This window comes from Choristoneura fumiferana, chromosome Z (genome assembly GCF_025370935.1).
Source record: "Choristoneura fumiferana chromosome Z, NRCan_CFum_1, whole genome shotgun sequence".
NCBI lineage: Eukaryota > Metazoa > Arthropoda > Insecta > Lepidoptera > Tortricidae > Choristoneura > Choristoneura fumiferana.
Window position 1 is genome coordinate 6,882,105 of NC_133472.1, and position 20,769 is coordinate 6,902,873.

At 37.0% G+C, this 20,769-nt stretch overlaps 1 protein-coding gene across 9 annotated transcripts in view; it reads right to left on the reverse strand.

Moving 5' to 3' along the window:
* Positions 1-20,769, reverse strand: part of GAPcenA (GTPase activating protein and centrosome-associated) — a 107,612-nt gene that overhangs the window by 75,274 nt on the left and 11,569 nt on the right. For 6 of the 9 annotated variants that reach the window (XR_012453186.1, XR_012453188.1, XM_074109803.1 and 3 more), the window contains exons 4-6: positions 9,537-9,666; positions 8,374-8,560; positions 7,517-7,716 (exon numbers count right to left, since the gene is read on the reverse strand). Coding sequence is in view for 7 of the 9 variants with exons in the window: in XM_074109803.1 (XP_073965904.1) it covers positions 7,517-7,716; positions 8,374-8,560; positions 9,537-9,666 (517 nt within the window). In the remaining 2 variants the exon portion in view is untranslated. Of the gene's footprint in view, positions 1-7,516; positions 7,717-8,373; positions 8,561-9,536; positions 9,667-11,770; positions 11,792-12,464; positions 12,921-20,769 lie in introns of those variants that run through there. The other 3 variants (XM_074110071.1, XM_074110210.1, XM_074109950.1) reach the window with 3 other exon arrangements.

Below are 20,769 nucleotides of genomic sequence, written 5' to 3' on the forward strand. Positions count from 1 at the left end.
ACGCGGAAGTTTAAACTTGCTATAGGTATCTTCATGATTTTTTGTTTAATCGACAGAAGAAAAAATACATGTACAATATTTCGTAGTAACTCAATTTAATTGAAGGACTAGTTAGATTTTTGATGGCTAGTCTATTACTTATTATTATCCTCCTAAGTCCTCGCGTACTTTATAAAGGATCAATTAACACTAAGAATAACGGCCGAATGTACTTTATAAAGTACAAATTGTTCATTGAATAAATAATTCTAAGAAATAATGTCCAAAATAAAAAAGCAGGTCAACCACGTCAAGGTCTTAAGCACTTTCTTAAAAAATGTCAGGACTCAGGAGGTTATGCTAGATAGGATAATAAGTAAAAGTATAGTATTAAATTTCACCAGGCGTTCGCCGTCGATGCGTTAGCGCAAACCCTACAGAACGTTTAATATTTAAAACACTTTTTCAAGTCCCCAGTGCGCACCAAACGTCAGTCAATGCTAATAAAACATAATAGGAGGCAAATTTAAAACAGCCAGACAGCTCGACACCATGCATTGGACTGCTAATACTAAAAATGTGAGTTTGTAAGTTTGCGTCGCAAGAATTTCGATTTGACTCTGCATATAGATTACTAGCTGTTGCCTGGGACTCCGTCCGCGTACAATTCGTTTATCGCTATCCCCCGGGAGATTTCTCTTTTTCCGGGACTCAAACTATTTGTATACCTACCGAGTTTCATCTCAATCGGTTCGGTTTTTCGTTCCCACTTCTGCCTCATTAACCTCCGACGCAAAAAGATGGACGTTACAAGTTAGACTCTGTGGCATCCATCTCTCAAACGGACGGACTGATTTTGATGCGGTTTTTTAAGTGCAACCTAGATTCCTTGCAGTGCTTCTTAGAGCAGCTATGTTTGATAACAAAACAATTTAGCCGTTTTTAACTTTTTTAAGTTGGTCAGGTTCGGTTATTTAAAGATGTCACATTAAATACGTTTTCAACTTTTTATTTCGTTAAATGTTGTGTCGAAGAATTTACAAAGTGTACAGGTTCAACATTTATTTAGTAAGCGCACAGCATATAACAGTAACCAAAACACTGCGGGGCTACTAAGAAATTCGAAAATCGAACATAGTAAAATTGCATTTTTTCATTATTAAAGTTACTGTGATATAGTTATAAGGTGTCTTATAACTGGCGTGTGTTTTGAATTCTTCATTCGTATTCAACTTTTTATTTCGTTAAATGTTGTGTCGAAGAATTTACAAAATGTACAGGTTCAGGTGAAGCCGTGGTGGCCTAGTGGTTTGACCTATCGCCTCTCAAGCAGATGGTCGTGGGTTCAAACCCCGGCTCGCACCTCTGAGTTTTTCGAAATTCATGTGCGACATATTTACGACGAGCTTTGCGGTGAAGGAAAACATCGTGAGGAAACCTGCACAAACCTGCGAAGCAATTCAATGGTGCGTGTGAAGTTCCCAATCTGCACTGGGCCCGCGTGGGAACTATGGCCCAAGCCCTCTTGTTCTGAAAGGAGGCCTGTGCCCAGCAGTGGGACGTATATAGGCTGGGATGGATGGACAGGTTCAACATTTATTTAGTAAGCGCACAGCATATAATAGTAACCACAACACTGCGGGGCTACAAAGAAATTCGAAAATCGAACATCGTAACATTACATTTCTTGACAAGGAAATTCATTATTAAACTTACTGTGATAAAGTTATACGGTGTCTTTAACTGGCGTGTGTTTGTGAAGTTTAAACATTACTAAGAATTCGAGAGTTACTTTGCTGAAATCAATCAATGAAACGTACTATTTTTACTCTGTTTATTTTTAAGTTCTGATAACGAATAGGATAGGGAACATTTATTCACAACACAACCTCAATGAAGACAAAAATATAAATTTTGGAAATTTCCAGGGGGATTTTGTAAAATCCCGAAAATTACAATTGCAACTACCAGACCGAATAGTTTACGCGTGCGAAGCCGCGGGTAAAAGCTAGTACAAAATATATATTAGTGCATACATTTGCGGGCCAGATTTTATGCCGCTCAGTATAGTTCGCTATGAATTCTGTTTAAGGCAGTTGTCTCACCGCCGGCGAGGAAACGATTGGCTATCGACTATTTTCTCGCTCAAGAAACGAACAAAAGATATAAGATCCTGTGCGAGTAAAAGAGACATATATATTAATAGTTGATCGCTGGCGGTTCACACTGCCGGCGAGAACTCGCTCTTACATCTTTTGTCGCAGCGACAAGAGCTATAAAACTCTCTGAGCTATAAAACTAGCTCAGCGATACTCGCTTAGCGCTGTTAGCTTGGCGGCCACCCGGCTCGAGCGAGTGGAGCGAGTAATCGCCCGTCGTGCTCGAACACTCGCTTTTCACTGCTCGCCCACTCGTTTCTAGTTACTCGCTCTGCTCGCTTCTCGCTCATCGTCGGCGGTGGGACAAGTGCCTAAGCAAAGCCGTTGGAAAGAAACTAGTGATGTTTTAAATATATTCAGTCGCTATGCGGCTAGTTTATTACAAATTCGCATGGCAGGCCGATCAAGGGCAAGGGGACGGGAGGAATAAAATATACATTAGGCTAGGTCAGGTGTAGGTTTATAGATTCGTAGCTTCAATACTTCATTTTTTACATGATACAATAGCGAGAACTCAGGATCTTATCGAAAGGCAAAATACACACACATGTATACACAGTGTTTTCTTTGATTACCGCCAACATCGGCAAATGGCACAGTTCATTGAAAGAAACTACCTGGCAATTAACTTTTTGGTCAAGTCGAAATATTTCTTCTAACAAAAAATATATAATATAACCTCACAGTTATTCTTAAGGATCAAATTGTAAAATAAACAAACTTGACGAGTGGAATTGATGTGACATATAAGAGGCAAAAAAATCCACATTTTAACCCTTTTGCTGACTTCCGGAATTCACTAACCTAACCTAACCAACAAAAAGTTTGAAAACCCCCGACTTTGTCACTTCAAAGTTCAATATCTCAAAACGGCTAAACCTGTTTTGATGAAACATGTCTAAGAACCATCGCTAAAAACCTGGTTTCGAATATAAAAAAACCCATTCAAATCGGTCCACCCGTTTAAGAGCTACAGTGCCACAGACACACAGAGAGACAGACACACATAGCGATCAAACTTATAACACCCCTCTTTTTGCGTCGGGGGTTAAAAACGGAACGGACTTCAAAAAAACGTCATTAATTAAGAACCTTGCATTGTTTTACCGCGCATAATTATCTTAATAGTTGATCAACTTTTAAACAACAAGTTTTAGGCCAGAATTCTTTTTTTATGTTGCCCATGATATCCTACAGTTGGGCAAAGCAATGTCTTAGGGATATTAACTTCTTTTGACCTGTTGAATGTTACCTGAAAGTTAACGTAAATCAAAAGTAACACGTTGTATACGTCTACGCGTATAAGGTTACTCATAGAGCTAATAATAAAATGAACAGAATTATAGTTCGTATTATCTTCCATATCCAATATCGCGCCCTTCTCGCCTCTCTTACTAACATAATATTATTATTTACTATAAATACCTTGACAAGTTTGTAAGTGCTACTCTGTAGAACCCTGTCGCAGGGAGCGTATGCTGTCTTCATAAAGATTTTTAAGTACGGCAAATGTGCGAAGACCAAAAATTTGTACACCTTAACGCAGGTAGTTTGAATTACGTGATTCGTGTCACAATGGAAAAACTTAATAGCAATTTTAAATACCGACGCGGCGTTAAGAGTAGGTATTTATACCTGCTGAGCTGACAACGTTGCATTTTTGTTAGTTTTTCTCGTTTCTGTTAATTTAATGAAAATTAAAAATGTCGTCTGCTAGAACTGTTCTTAAGATATAATTTAATGTGTCTACTGCAATAATTATTCGTGGCAGACTTTTATATTATTTAAAAACGAATAAAACGGTGCAAGCTCAGCAGGTACAAACGCTCTTAAGGTGTGCACCTTTTTGATTTCTCGCGACAGGGCTCTGCCGAGTGTCACATAAGAACTTGTCAAGATACAGTATCTTAACAAATGCAGTAACGGTAACCGTAACCGCGATTATACCACACCTTTAGTATAGGTAGTCATTCACGATGACGCGTGGTTCTTATTACAATGTCATTAATGTAAATTAAATTTTTCAGGTGGTAGGACCTCGTGCAAGGTCCGCCCGGATTGCTACCACCATCTTGCTCGCTAATCCTGCCGTGAAGCAGCAGTGCTTGCACTATTGTGTTTCGGCGTGGAGAGTAAGACAGCCGGTGAAATTACTGGCACTTGAGGTATCCCATCTTAGGCCTCTAGGTTGGCAACGCATCTGCAATCCCCCTGGTGTTGCAGGTGTCTATGGGCGGTGGTGATCTCTTACCATCAGGAGACCCACTTGCTCGTTTGCCATCCAGTCAAATAAAAAAAAAAATATGTCTTATTTTGACAAAATCACGCATCTTCGTGGATGGCACTAGGTATATCTATGTTTAACTTGCAAAACATTCTAAAATGAACGTTTAACTTGTACTTACAAGCTTTAAAACGTGCAGTAAGGAAACATAGAACACGGAATAGTATACGAGCAAGCCGTGCTCTATCAATTTTGTCAGATGCAATTAGAATTTGCGAGGCTAAGGGGCTGTTTCACCATCCATTGGTTAGCGTTAACCGACGGTTAAATGTGATGCCGTCTCCGTCTATTCGAACAAAACAAATAGAGACGGCATCACACCTAACCGCCAGTTAACACTAAACAATGGATGGTGAAACAGCCCCTAATATTTATATTATTCTTCTATCCATTAAGTGAATTCACGGGAATAGCATTACATAGAATCTGTTGTTTATTGAATTTAAGTAGTATGAAATTAAGCAAATAAATGCAAAGTTTGTGAGTGCGTGCGTATGTTTGTTACTCCTGCACGCAAAAACGACTGGACGGATTTGGATGAAGATTGTTTTTTTTGAATCTTTTTGTATTTTTTATTTCAATTCCAAATTTTTACTTTTACGATCATCCCGTAAAACCTAAATTGAAAATACAAACTGAAATATAGATGCACAGAAAAACCAGAAAAATAAGACCATCACTGGGAATCGAACCCAGGTCCTCGGTATTCCGTACCGCGTGCTATACCGCTACACCACTGATGGTCAATGGTACAGACATGAATTTCCCCTATGCACCTCATATCTCAGCTTGTTTGTTTCTTATTTTAGCCAGCAGAGACGCTAGCGACATCTATACCGCATCGAGAAACTTTTTTTTCGGCACTCCATTGGAACTAACCGCTCACCCGGACAAGAGATGTCGTTACTAAGCAATCAAATTAAGATTGTTTTTTTGGAATCTTTTTGTATTTTTTATTGGATGAAATTTGGTATGTAGATAGAATGGAGCCTAGAATTATACACAGGCTACATTTTACCACAGGATTGGAAAAAAACCTAAAACTTCAACCACCCGTGTCAGAGACCTCAAATTTGGCGCAGATGTTTTATTTGCAACGTTAATGAAATTCAAGTTAAGCAAAGCTTGTTTTAAGTACTACGAGTAGACAACGGATACGTATACTTAAATAGATGATTACATACTTAAATGGGTGGGTGTTAAATGGGTTAAGGTTGACTGGCAGAGACCTTTGTACTTAGCGCTATATTTTTGTATCATTTTGCTACTGTTCTGTTCGGTATTGTAACAAGTAACAGATTGTTTTCTTTCCTCTACATTAGATGGCTTGTTTTTCTTAGTCACTTAACATTGCTACTGTGTATTGCTGGTTGAAGGTAATAAATATGTACCTAATTTAATTTTTGTAGGTTAAACTGTTTTGTTTTGCGCTTGCATTAGTTATAGTTTAGTATATAATTAATGGAACTGTTGGTTCTTAAGTATATATTATGTACGTTGCTGCAATGAAATGTAACCGTTTGTTTCCTAAATAAATTAAAAAAAAATGCATACATTGACCTTATGTTTAGTGGCATAAAGGTGTATAGATATTTTTGACGTCTTGGTAACGTATACAAGGTGACAATTAAATAACTGAAAACCTCAGACACCCCCAAATTTTTTTTTCATTTTATGTAAGTTGATTGAATTTATTTTTGAATATCTTCATTATTTTAAAAGATATTGGTGTGTTTTGCTAAATCAGTAATTCTACTTAATTTCTAACTCTACACTCATTGCAATGATTTGTTTTTAGAAGAAAATCACACAGTGACAGCAAACCGGCCAGTATTAAATTATTGAAATAGTATTCAACCTCGCTAAAATATTTAACTGGTGCCTGTTGCAGTCGTAACTTTTAGACTGGGCACAATAAAAAAGGGAATTAAAAACACAAACACGACTTGATTTAAAACACAGTGTAATCGATTCTACTCTCGATTGTGAGCAAACTGCTTTCTGGTTTTCAGTTATTTAATTAACACCTTGTATATTTATGCCCTTGACCGTACCTATAAATTTGTATGGAACGGTTTTTTAATTTATTATACAGCTAGGCAAAGCGCGGCGATTGTGTAACAACTGGCTATGTTTTATATTCGGTCAACTCATTCCAATAATGTACTTAAACCATAATAAATAGGTCATACACGCAGTAGACAATCGTATGTTTGGTCTTGTATTTAAATCAGTTGAAAAATTATTGTAACAATTGCTTAATAGCTTGCTTCAATTTGATTCGCTAAGGACGATTAGCCGATAAGAATAATAGTTTTGAAAATTATAGTCCCATTCTTCTTTAGGTGATCTGATAATTATAATAAACGATTTATGATTTCATATGTACATAATCACAGATACAGGGGTTTCGAGACCTTTAGTCCGTGGAGTCCTAGCGCTTTGAAGCTTTCTAAGGAAATGACAGAGGTTAGTAGAAATCACAGGACTGAAAAACTGGCAGCTTCCTTGGACAAAGAAGGCCAGCTATTCAGAGAGGAAACGCTGTCAGCATCTTCGGAACCTTGCCTAAGGGGACTCCTTAAAGATATTTGTTATAGTTTTTTTTTTATGCACCTACCGTAAGTTTAGGATAATTACTTATATGTGATAGGCATTCTGAGCGAATCGTTTTTTACGCAAACGACAAAATGGCGTTTTTAGTTTTTGACATTGAGCATATTTGGCCTGCGTATTTGGCATTATGCGTGAATAGGCTTTTTTGCTACGCGAAACGACAAAATAGCACTTTTCGTTTTCGGCATTGAGCATATTTGGCATTATGCGTAGATAGGTTTTTTTATGTGAAACTACAAAACAACGTTTCATGTTTTTGGGGCATTGAGCGTATTTGGCATTATATGTGGATGTTTTTATTCTCAAAAAGTCAAAATGGCGTCTCGCGTTTTTGACATTAAGCGTATTTGGCATTCCTTGGATAGTTTTTTCTTGTTGTTAATTAAGTTCTGCTGCACGCATTGTAAATAAAATAAAACGAACATACCGCGGTCAACGTCTCGCAGCAAATTTCAATAGTAATATTAAAAGCACTCACTTGAAACCTGGTTGACAGCCTCGGCGATATGGCACCGGAACACGTGGCACCTGTACACGGCGGACTCTTTGGTCTCGCCGTGGGACCATGTGAAGGCGAAGCACGAGGCGACAGGCGATCCGGCGGCGCCGCGCGCGTAGAACGATATGCGGTTCACTGCGTAACGGGTCATCACGCTGTTTGTGTCCGCCTGGTACAGGCTGTGAGAGAAGGGAAGAGTTACATCGTCTGTTAACTAAGGGCCTATGCTAGCTTGCGCGGTTAACACGGAGCGGGTGGAACCCTATTGAAAAATAGTATGAGCGGCACTAAGTGGACGCGTCTATGCACGGCGTGTGCTCCGTGCATTCGCGCCAGCTCAGGCCCTTAGACAACCGTTCATAGACAAATCTTGGCAGGTGGCAGGACCTTGTGCAAGGTCCGCCCGGATCGCTACCACCATTTTGCTCGCTAATCCTGCCGTGAAGCAGCAGTGCTTGCACTGTTGTGTTTCAGCGTGGAGAGTAAGACAGCCGGTGGAATTACTGGCACTTCAGGTATCCCATCTAGGTTGGCAACGCATCTGTAATCCCCCTGGTGTTGCAGGTGTCTGTGGGCGGTGGTGATCTCTTACCATCAGGAGACCCACTTGCTCGTTTCCATACAGTCGAATAAAAAAAAACACGCATTGGTGTGTACTGCGCGGGAAATAAGCGTAGCGCGGTATCCTATGTGTCCTCTTTCACGTTACCTCGAATATTACAACCGGCACCGCCTCCGGCATCAGTATTTCTAGCTTTAAGGCGACTCAACTCTAAAAAAACAGAGCGGTAAAAACGCACGAATAATCATTCTGAGATGGAGATGTATATACTCACACGACGAGCCCCTGGGAGCAGACTGGTATCGATATAGAGACCGCGATGCCATCACGGCTCTCCGGCATCGAGCTAAGCTCGTTCATTATACGCTGGATGTCCGACTCCGATTTGGGGAAGGCGATATTCTGTGCGCCCAGATAGCTCACACCGCTGAACACTGTACATTCCTGGTCCACATCTGAAACTATGAGAGGTATTAACTACTACATAGGTCAGGGGTTCTTATACTGTGCGTCGAAGTTCTTATTGCACCGTCCCTCTACTATTACTGCAAATATATACACAGGGGCTGTTTCACCATCCATTGATTAGTGTTAACTGGCGGTTAGGTGTGATGCCGTCTCTATTTGTTTTGCTCGAATAGACGGAGACGGCATCACATTTAACCGTCGGTTAACGCTAATCAATGGATGGTGAAACAGCCCCTTAGTATAGTTATTCTACTTTTTTAAAAGCTCCTACCTCAAGATCGATAATTTTTCCAAGTGAAATTTATGTGTATTATATCAAGGGTCAATTTTGCTGTCGTATTGATTAGAGATACGATGTTTTTCCAAAGTATTGACGTGTTCCTTCCGTGCTGTTAAAATAAATCCATTAATATCCTTACTTCTTGCCCAGACACCTATTGAAAAGTTGTCATGTAGCGTGGGAGAGGTGGTCGAGATTTTTCCATTGTTAACAACCAAGGTATCTTCGACTTAAAGATTTTCCTATACGAGATATAAATAAACAAAATATTTTGTTTTAATAAGTTTTTCGTCTGGTTTTTCATTCACCTAAATTCGATATGTTGGTAATATTATTTCACTTCATTCTGGGTCCGAGGCTATATTGTCACTTCTTTCCATCAAACAGCTGTAGCTTGAGCGTAGAAAGAGACGGTGCACACGGTTGCGCGTGCTTGCACGATACACAATAACGCCTCTTATCTTGTCTGACAGAGAGGGGTAAAACAGAGGTCTTATTTTCTAACGCACTAGGAATCGCCATCGTTTTCACCACTTCTTTCTGTCACACGGAATGAGGTTAAAAGAGCTGGTAAATGATACACATGTCCTGCATCTCCCTTACACCAGCCAGCATTGACTTTTGACATCGCATTCTAAAGGCAGTCGCGTACTCTAAATGAAATTATATGCTTTGGCTCATTCAGTTACCTTCGTCTTCGCTCTCAATCGGCTTCATGTGGTCGTGCTTCTCTGTTGGCGAGGGTGTGCAAACATCCGATGAGGCTGACCCGTCCATGACCTGGTAGAACTTGGAACCGCCCACCAGCTTACACGGCTCCTGCGATGACAATACAATACAGTGGGGTTACCAATCACAATTACCACAAAAAACTAGGATTTAAATATGGAAAAACCAGGACAAAGCGTCTGAAAAACAACGCGCATACAAGTCGCTACGTGTAGGCGGGCCTTAAAAATAACATATAATAAAAAGTAGTAAAAATGTCACGAAGGCTAAAAACGCGAGGTACCAAAAAGTCCTACCTGTTGCCCGCGACTGAGTGGGAAGAATTCCTTTATCGATTCCTGTGAGAACTATGTAATTTTCCTGGTTAAAAACTATCTTACGTGCTTCCCAGGGTCTCAATATTATATCCATACGAGATTAAGTTATAAGACTGAAGACAAAAACAAATAGACAATTGCTTTCGCATTTATATTATGTGAGTTTATACTAATATTGATTAACATAAGATAAGAGATAAGAGAGATTATCCATAACATAAGAGTTACGAATGCGTTGCCCCCTCTGAGAAATGCGAAGTTTTACGTAGCAACTAACGTCTAGAATTTATTCGCGACGAGTACGCGCGACCTGATGAGACTCCCGTTTATTTCTCTTCAGCAAAAATCTTTGTAGGTAAATTATAAAACAATTATTTTTTTATTAATAAGTAGGTATGGAGATGTTCTGGCTGGTTGTGCACTGTTAAAGCTTGCGACTTTCTTTTGCGACAACAATTTAAATCCACTCAGCACTCCCGAGTGTGGGTGATGTCCGTTAATTAGCATTCAGTTAATTGCCTTCGTCGTCTCGAGGAAATATAAACTAAACCTTGTTAAAACATCCTATTTAGGATTCCGCACTGAGAGGGTGTCACGCACGAGTACGCAAAAAAAAGATAGTTCGGTTTAATTCTTTTTGCAAAAAGTCAATATTGAGTAAGCAGGGCAACTGTGTACGTAAAACCGAATGGTTAGACTTAGTTAATCTTTAAGCATAATTATTGAGATAGATCTTGGCGGATTACCGTCGAAATATACAGTCGAGTTCATAAACTTGTAAGAAAAAAATTGATCAAAAATATCTGAACACGCTTCTACGCCGTTAAATGAGTCGTGCTCAGATATTTTTGATCAAATTTTTGCTCACAAGTTTATGAACTCGACTGTACTTTAGTAAAGAATTCTCGTTTCGCATTTTTAACGGGTTTTAATTAATGAAAAATTGTAGGATAGATTACAAGGCAAAATAAATACGTCCCAAAAATACAACCTAATCAGAATCAGACTTACAATTTTGACTTTTGACGAATAATTATCAGATAATGATTTGTTTTAAAAACGCTGATGAATACTTATAAATATACTATCCGGCGGCTAAATGGGTCCATAAATTCCATTTAAAATAAGTTTTAAAAGAAATTTCGGGGAAAATCTCATTAGAGTTTTTTTTTGTTCAATTTTAATCCACAGTATAAACATTCATCAAAACAGACGTTAAAAGTGTTTAGTCTGGAAAAAAGACGTTAATTAATTTAATTTATATTTTTCCATTCGTTTAGAGTGATTTTCATTCTACTGTTATAAATACGAACGTTTGTGAGTAGGTATAATTGTTTGTTACACTTTCAAATCATTATTTTTTATCAAAATAGTAGTGGTTGTTGTTAGAATAGAAATAAAGTATTGAATAAACGTGGGAAAAAATATTGTTTATTTTCTTTAATTAATCTAAATTATAACAAATATTTCTTTTATTTACTAGGAATCAAAATTAAATGTCACGTAAGAAATTAATTAATTGATTGAGAATAATGATGATAATCTAGTCTTTTATACCAAATTTCCCATAGAATCACGATTTGTTACACAAGTAACATCCCAAAATCGCTGTGTAGACATCAAATTTTGTAACTGCAGACGAAGATTATTTTTTTGCAATCCCATTTGTAAATTCGAACGAAACCGCGGGTAGATAATGGATAGTTTATATTATCATTTAATATGTTTTGAATTACCTACTCGTAATTACCTACTTATAGCAAAACGATTAAATACGGAAAGGACGACGTGAATATTTAAAATATTTTTCCTTTAACCTCGTTCTACATATTATATGTACATGTCGTGCGTGATCCTTGAAATTGAAAAATAAGTACCTGCTTAACGTAAAAGATATTTATTTTTGGACAATGTAAACACACCGCCACAAGCTTTTTAGCACAATTTGATTATTTTCCCTTCGCATTTTGGTTTTTATTAATAGTGAATGTACCTACATACGTAATAATTAATAGGTACGAAATTTTTGTAATGGACACCAATCGCTGTAAGGTAAAACGGCAGTGTTGCCATGCATAATGCGTTTGACGGAGTTCATGGTGTACGAGTAGGGGGGGAAACGATTGTCTTGTGTTATTTGTGTCTGGAAAAGGATGACGTTGAAACAGTGATCCCAGACACTACTCCGCATGGCTTAACTTCAATAATTTTCCTTTTAATTACTGTCAATTGTTGTTATATTGACATTACCTATTAGTTAACAGTGTTCCTAGGTTTAAAGTTCGCAAAACTGTTTTGATCCTACGTCAGTTACAATAGTAGACGTTTGTTGCTGCTTCAAAAGATTTTCGTTTATTGCCCAAATTAATAATGTCCTACTCGGATTTTGGGTAAGTCATCCTTAAAAACAAGCCTAAGGGCCGTCACAGACCTAGCTAAAACATATTATAATATACCCAGCTCTAATTTCAATTAATATACATAATATTATAGCTACATCTGTGACGCTTCTTACAAACCCAGTACATATCACAGTAATCACAAGTCTTAACATACAAACAAGCTTCTCACCTTGTCCAAATATTGCGAATACTTTCCGCGAGGCATTGTCGGCATTTGAGAAATTATCATTTTACTATGACACTTAAGTTTAAACTGTACTTATATAACTTTCTAATGATCGGAGCGGTAATAGTTTGCGAACCCAGACGTCTATACAGCGGGCACACAACTATATTTAATAACATGGTCCCACAATGAATCACAGGCGGTTATCCTCTTTGAATAGGTACTGGCAGCGAATAATGTAAATTACTATACGACATTATAACGCTCAGAAATTCAGATGTCGCTCCGACGGTATCAATTCACGCACTACCCACTGTTCTTCCGATTTTTCATACACTTTGTTACTTTATGCGTGTTGGTGTGCTTCGATAAGGTTTTAATAATAACCGTGACAATTTAAAGGACTACATTTGACACGCAATGACGTATTTTGTCGTATACAATACAGTCTAAAGTAATAATAGCCGTGTAGAAACGGCAACAGCGAGTAGCTCTGTTTATTCTCTTACAACACACAGATTATTACGGAAAACCTTTATTGAATAAGTGCGAATGAAAGTTTAGTGACCCTTTAGAAGGATAATGTGAAGTTAGTTCCCGAACTGATAGAAAACGAAGCTAAAACATCGCACAATGTATGTGACGGTATCCATCGCAAATATTCGCAAATCGCAATTGGTAATTTCGTTTAACTTTTTACGTTCCCTCTGACGTCTGAAGCCATTTTAAAGTTTTTACATTATAACACCGACACCGTAACACAGAAAACAAAGCAAAAAACAAAGACACACACAAATCACAACCAAAGTAACAATGCCACTGACACTTCCCAAATACGTCCGCGCGTCGCACCGCCGCATACAAAGCTTGCCGGGGAACTAAGACAGTTCTGTTGTTATGCAAAGCGAGCAATGGATGACTCCTTTAAGATGGTGCAGGATCGGTAATGAGGCTCAATCAGTCGGTCGGAGCCGTAACGAGCTTAAATGGGCAGCAATGGGTTAAGGTTATGTCTGCCCAAAACAACTCTAATTATAACCAAGGCTTGTGATAAAGAACGATTAAGCTTGTTTTTTAAAGATAAAGCTGTAGGACTTTGAGTGCTGAAGGAACGTTATCTAGGAAAACACAGACTGTATGGCAGCTAATGCTGATAAATAATATAATGTTTAAAAATTAAGAAAATGTATGGTTTTATATCGAAGAAGGTCAAAAAGCTTGAAGCTATTTGAAAGAAACAGACAAATTTATAAAAAACTTGACCAATATATTCAAAAATTTAGAAAACACAAAAATTACAATAAAATTTGTAAAAACTTAAACAATATACCTACTCGTCAAGTAGTGATCGGTTTTAATTTTTTTTTTAAAACAGATAGGTATTAAACAAAGGCTCAGTTATCGTAAAAAGTGAGGTCGATGTTCTTGATAAGCTCCTAAAGGGTTTTCGTTAAAACGTGACATTTAAATTTTTGCTGTATTTAAATAAGACTCACAATCAAGCTTCTCGGGACTGATTTTTGAAATCACACTTGTATAAAAAACCAAAGCAGAGAAACATCGATAGAAAGTTTTGACAGTTCGTGAAAATTAAGTATCGTGGCAATTTTCCCCTATTCGCCTCGCGGTATTTGGTATTTTCACAGGTGTGATATCTAAACTTGGCTCCTGGTGTAAGGCCGAGGCCGTACTACGGCATAACCGCCGCGGTTTTTAACCGCGTGACTTTTTTCGACCATTCCCATTTTATTGTGCACCTCTCTAATTACCGTACCACTTTTTCCCCGCACTAGTGACACGGTAATTAGACTTGAGTGCATAGATAAATGTAAATGGCAGCCGTCCTTTTCCTAGATGTGCACTCAGTTGCAGTACCGTGTGCACGATAAAATGAGAATGAACGTTTTATACAAGTAAACTTAAACCGCCAGTGCGGCCGCTTGCATTAGTTTACTTGATTCACAAAGTCACGCGGTTAAAAACCGCGGCGGTTTAACCGTAGTGCTGCCTAGGCCTGAGCCCGGATTTTTATTTAGTGTCCTGGTATTACACCCGGGTTTTTAAACTGTGGACTGTTTGACGCACTAACATTCGAGACTGAATTCGTAAAATCATTATCCAGTAACTCTTGTTCTGTTATTTTTTTATTGTTCACATTGTTGTTGTTTTTATTGTAGTTAAGTTGTTCATTGTTACGTTTTCCGTTGTTTTTCGTTCATTTTTTGTAAAAAAGGATGGACTCCGGCGCGAGGAGGTACTTCTCGGTCAAAAGACGACTTATAAGTTATCTCCCGTAAAAAAACTCTTTTAACAGAAAAAGAAACAAACATGGTAACAAAACAAAAGAACTTTATATAATATTTAAAACTGGCCCATACCTTGAGATCCCCTGAAATGTCACTTTGACAATGACGAAACTTTGTCCACCATCTTTTCTTTTTAAATTGGTAAAAGCTTTTCAAAATGAACCTAACGTGTGAACGAGTCACAAATAAATAATAACTAAAACCTGCAACAAAAAAGATTCCTGAAGGCCTCGAGGCAAGGCGCCCGAAAGGCTAGCGGCATTTGCTTTTTTGTAACGACCATTAAGGACCATTAATTGAGGTAAATGAATGAGATGGCATTTGTACTGATTCTTAAAAGGGATGTATACTTAACATATTAAAAGTCGCCATGTAATATTTAAGCCGTGGTGGCCCAGTGAATTGACCTATCGCCTCGCACCTCGGAGTTTTTCGAAATTCATGTGTGAAATTACATTTGAAGTTTACCTCGAGCTTCACGGGTGAAGGAAAACATCGCGAGGAACCTGCACACACCTGTGAAGTAATTCAATGGTATGTGTGAAGTCCCCAATCCGCACTGGACCCGCGTGGGAACTACGGCCCAAGCCCTCTCATTCTGAGAGGAGGCTTGTGCCCAGCAGTGGGATTTAAATAGCTTGGGATGATGATGATGTAATATTTATATAAATCAAAATAACAAGCTCAGTAAAAAAGCACTATACTTGGTTTGGATAGGTAATTTAACTAATGTAAACAAAACAATGTCAATCGGTGTCTTAAATATTGAAAATTCCCCCATTAAACTATATATACCACGCGCCATATAAATCTGCCTAAAAGTTCGTTACTAAATACTCAGTTTTAACGCATTTTTGAAATACATTTTTTATGCGACGTCTTTACGTTACTCCCGGATTTATACCTGCTGAGCAGGCAACGTTGCATTTTTGTTAGTTTTTCTCGATTATTCCATAAATATTGAATGAAAATTAAAAAATGTGGTCTGATAGAACTGTTCTTAATATATAAGTTAACGTTTCTTTCATGTGTTCGTTTTTAAAGAATATAACGAATAATTATTGGAGTAGCCTATATAGGTATTAAGAACAGTTCTGGTAAAATCGAGAAAAACTAATTAAAATGCAACATTGCCAGCTCAGCAGGTATAAACGCTCTTAATAATTGGTAAAATATTTTATACAAACATGATGTATGTATCGAGTGTAATTATGTCAAAGAACCACTGGCTTGTGAACACTGAGCAAGCCCATAATAATGTCATACATATATGTCAAGATTATCGCATATATTATAACGTTCTTCCAGTCCAGAGGACGCCACACCCTCAACACACATGTATATATACAAGCAAAACCCGAGTACAATAATCACATTTACCTTCATTCTCCTGTTTCTATTACGATACCATTTCATAAATTGTTTTTTGGTTGCCGCTATAGTTAGCTGAAATACCAAAAATACAAGTCATCGAAATCGGGCTTTTTTAGATTTGTTTCAATATGATAATTTCCTATTTGATGGATGCGTGTGCGTGTGCGTGTGCGTGTGTGTGTGTGTCTGTGTGTGTTAGTTAATCCTTTTCGCACTTGTTAAAAATATCAATCCAACTGTCAGATCTAATGTAGCAAATTTATAAAATACTTCGTTATCTAAGTACTTTGTTAAAATTTGCTTAACTTCTTTAGAGTTAGTTCATCAATTTGCAAGAGATTACGACTTTCAAAGTAGTGCAGCTATTCGGCAAAAGATGGCGCCAATCCATTAAAAGTTGCATTTTTTTTTATCCACATTATCTTCAATAATGTATTTTTGAGCAGTTAACTTCGTTACAACCACAGGTTACAACAAACTGAACTGAGAAGATAAACATATATGTCACGCTTTTAGCGGCCGTGACATTTTTATTGCCTTTATGAACTGAAACAATTGTTCACCCGCGACCTTATGATATCTACGTCTATGCAACAAATGTGCGTTCATGCAGTTCCTCCACCACTGTAAGAACACACATAAATCACACTAACTCAACTATAACCACCACCATACTACACTGACGTGTTTCGCGTTTACGTTTCGTGTTAGTAATGTGTGTGGAACGGAACCCTCCGTTTGTACAAGCATGAGTCGTACTTGGCCTTGCAGTATCTGGTTTGCCAATTAGTTTAACCAATATTACGATTAAGGTATTACGCTGCGATACGTAAAATGGAGCGTAACAATCAAGTTGAAAAGCAATAAAATATTTAAAAACATTATTAAATTTAACTAACAATCAAACATTGGAGTTAAACGTTGTAACATTCGTTTGATTGATTTTAAATATATATTTTTTATTATGTCATCAGTTCTAAAGCATGTTTAGGCGTAGCTAGTAGGTACTATTAATAGACTAACCCCGTTATTCATAAAACTTAACAAGCCTATGTTAACTAACAAATGCTTTGTCCCTTTCTAACAAATTCAAATGTCGGTGACAATCCAAACGAATTTTAGCTTTTAACTATTTTGATGTCGTTTAAGAATAAGGTGGTAAGTACGTAATTTGCATTATACAACTTGTAGAGGCAATTACTTGAACGTTTATTACTCAATCACGCAATAACAGCTGAACGGGTTTACATGAAACTTGGCTTACATGTAGTCGAAGATCTGCATTGTGACATAAGATACTTAATATTCCGGTAATGCGTTCCCATGGGATAATATTTAAACAAGCATGTTGACCTTCTGTTTACACTCATCCCAGCATTGAAGCAAGTTGCTTTTTATATGCAAGAATATCACGTTAGGTTTAGACTGAGCAATTTTTTTTGCCTCAATTTTATTGTATGAAATTTGTATAATGTAAATAGGCCTTTATAGAAATGTACGAAATTATTTGAAAAATAAATGACCAAGTGCGTGTCAGACTCCGGCACTGAGTATAAAGGCACGGTTTTTTTTTAAACTAATCAAATATAACTCGTAATAATAATTTATAAAATTTCACACGTGGAAAATTACCATTCCACGTGTGAAATTTTTGGAAATTATTATTGGGACGAATTCTTCACACGAAGAAAAGTCTTAATTTTACCAATTCTTAATTTTCCGTATGCCTCATTTTACTAATTATAGAATTCGGTTTTTATACAGACGAAAGTACAGTTAGATATGTTATAGACAATACAGCCGGTTCTTGGTGACTCGACTAGTTCAACTTCCATTATAAGATGCTAAGAACTATTTCTCACTACTTTCAAAAAATCTCGTATCTAAAATCAATATGTCAACAAAATTGAACCTTGACATAATGTTCATAAAGTTCACTCAGAAAAATAATCTATTTTGAGGTACGAGTTTTTTTTAAGTAGTGACGATTTTCGTTTTAATAAGGCGGCTCGCTTTGTACTGGTGCGTCAGCTTTAAACAATTTCTCACTTATGTATTGTATGGCTGTACTCTAAAGATCTCAATGTCAATTAACTTTTTGCGTAACTGATGCTTATGCAGAAATCTAAATTTTTGGGGCAAAAGAGAATTTTATACCGATAAACTCACTTTACAATACTTTTCTGATACTGTTCCCCTTGAGTAGTATTATAATCACTTAATCATCAGTAATCAGATTACATTCGAAAATTTGTAAGTTTTCTTAAGTTTATTGAATTAAATAAACCACTATTTTTACTTAATCTTCTTTTATTTTGTGATTGATCATGATCACCGACATCTTTATTTAACCTCTGTGTGAATTTGGATTGATTTCTTGGCGAATTAATGTGCAAAGCTCTTGTACGTATAATCAAAGTTGTTTTCCATATTTATTGCTTGCTGTATTTGACTTGATCTTATACTGCCATTACCTGTTAAGCTTGCTCTGTTTCTAGGTAGTAATAATTATTTACGGAGGATGATTCCATAGAATTGTAAATTGTTACCATTTTGTCCAGATCTATGTAATTCTCAGATAAAAGTGTTTGCCATGTATTAGAGTTGCGTTTGTCCATGTTGCATATGAAAAATATTATTGAAAAACAAAACCAGATGTGATCATGAGTCCAGGAAAGTAACGTTGAGTTGAGTGAGCCCCAAAGACTCCGATTTCTTCTTTCGAACACAATTAAATCTAATTTAAAAAAGATGTTTCTAATGTATCCGGTTGCAGCATCGCTAATTATTATAGATATCGGAATTTTAATTGAAAGAATCCGACCTCAGTTAATTAAGGTACGTGATTAAGTATCTATTGATATCTTAATAATGACAAGCCAAAGCTATTCGATCAAACATACAGCTGTCAAATATTTGCAATACAATACGGTATTTGACTATTTTGTATATGTTTTATAAATTAAAACTACACAATGCCTGTTATCGAATAGAAAAACAATTTTTAAGCTTCCTTTACAAATGACAAAGTTATAAAGGTTTGAAATTCAAGATTAGACAGAGAAAGAAGTACTGGCATGTGACGTCACACGCCAGTACCGCCATACTTGCTGCATAGAGAAAAGCGTTTGAGAAAGAGACAGGTATATAGATTTTTAAAAAAATCTTTTTAAAACCAATTTAAATTTTCTCTTCGCTAAACACTATCTGTTTATCTATATTTTCATAATAATATTAAGATATGGCAAAATCAGGAGTTGTCAAATACCGTATTAAGACCACTTTCCACCATGGAAGATAAAAATTTTATTGCTTTTTATTGTTTCGATTTGCCATTTATTAATTTAGACCAACACTTCACCTACGGTTCGCCTGCTTCTGTGTGGCCAGGCTGGCATAAAAATTAAATTTATTGAAAACTTTTTTAACTTTTTAATAGTGTTGACAACCAATGCTACTGCCCACTGCATTATTGCAACGGCATCGGCACACTGGTTGCCCATACAAAAAAAACTAGCCAACTGCAAGTCGCACTCATGCACCGAGTATTCCGTAATACGGGACTCAAATTACGATCAGTTTAACCACTCATTGAAAATTTTTAAGTGTCAGATATCTGACACAGGCGAAACTGGCTGTTAGAAATACTTTTGGACAATTTGTATTACTTTCGGTTAACAAGTTACCATCTTATTGATGACAGACCGACGGACACGAGTGACAGCAATAGGGTTCCGTTTGGACTTTTCGGGTATGAAATAGTAAATGGTTGAGAATGACGAATTATGGAGTATGCGAGAATATCGTCCGAACATGGCAAGCCGCGCGCTTCTGTATTTATATAAGTGATCGGTCATTGACGGTCGTGTATTAATGTAACATGGCTTACACGATATTCCTCGCATCGTTCAAATGTGGTTTTATAGTGGTAAAGGACTATCTAAACACGCCGAAATAACTATACGTTTTCTATCGAAATAATTATCTATACGTTTTCTATCTTATCATAAAGTATCCAAAGGCAAGATGCGCGTATTAGCACTAACACCGATTAAACCACTACCCCGTCACAGTCACACCGACACAAATATAGTTTTAAATTCATATTTAAAGCATCCCACTTTCAAAGCGAGGGCAATGATCGAGATGGCCTAGCGCTAGAGCGTGAAGGTTATCCAGTAATGGGTAATTTACGGGGTTTTTTTAAGTTTTTAAAAGGATTTTGTGTAATATTTTGCAATAACCTGAATGAGCATGGCAATGTCTGATGAGAATTTTGGAATGGAAACTTTTGTTATTTACAGGAAAAAACAAACACCTGCGGGTTGACTGGTTATAATTTTATGGTGGAGGAATAAGGTGTACAAATTTTTTATAATTAATATTATTTTGTTTTAAACCGTAACAGAAACTCAGCCGCTTATCACCAACAACGCTCACTGACACATGTGTAAACAAGTCACAGGACGAACATAGCATATTGCATCCCACTTTCAATTACATACCTTGTTTAAAAATTTAGCCACTAAACGGACCTAAAGGCGACATCAGGAGCACTAAATACGTGTGAACTACGCGACGAACAGTCCACGAAACAATTACTAACATTTTATCGTTAGATGCTTCAT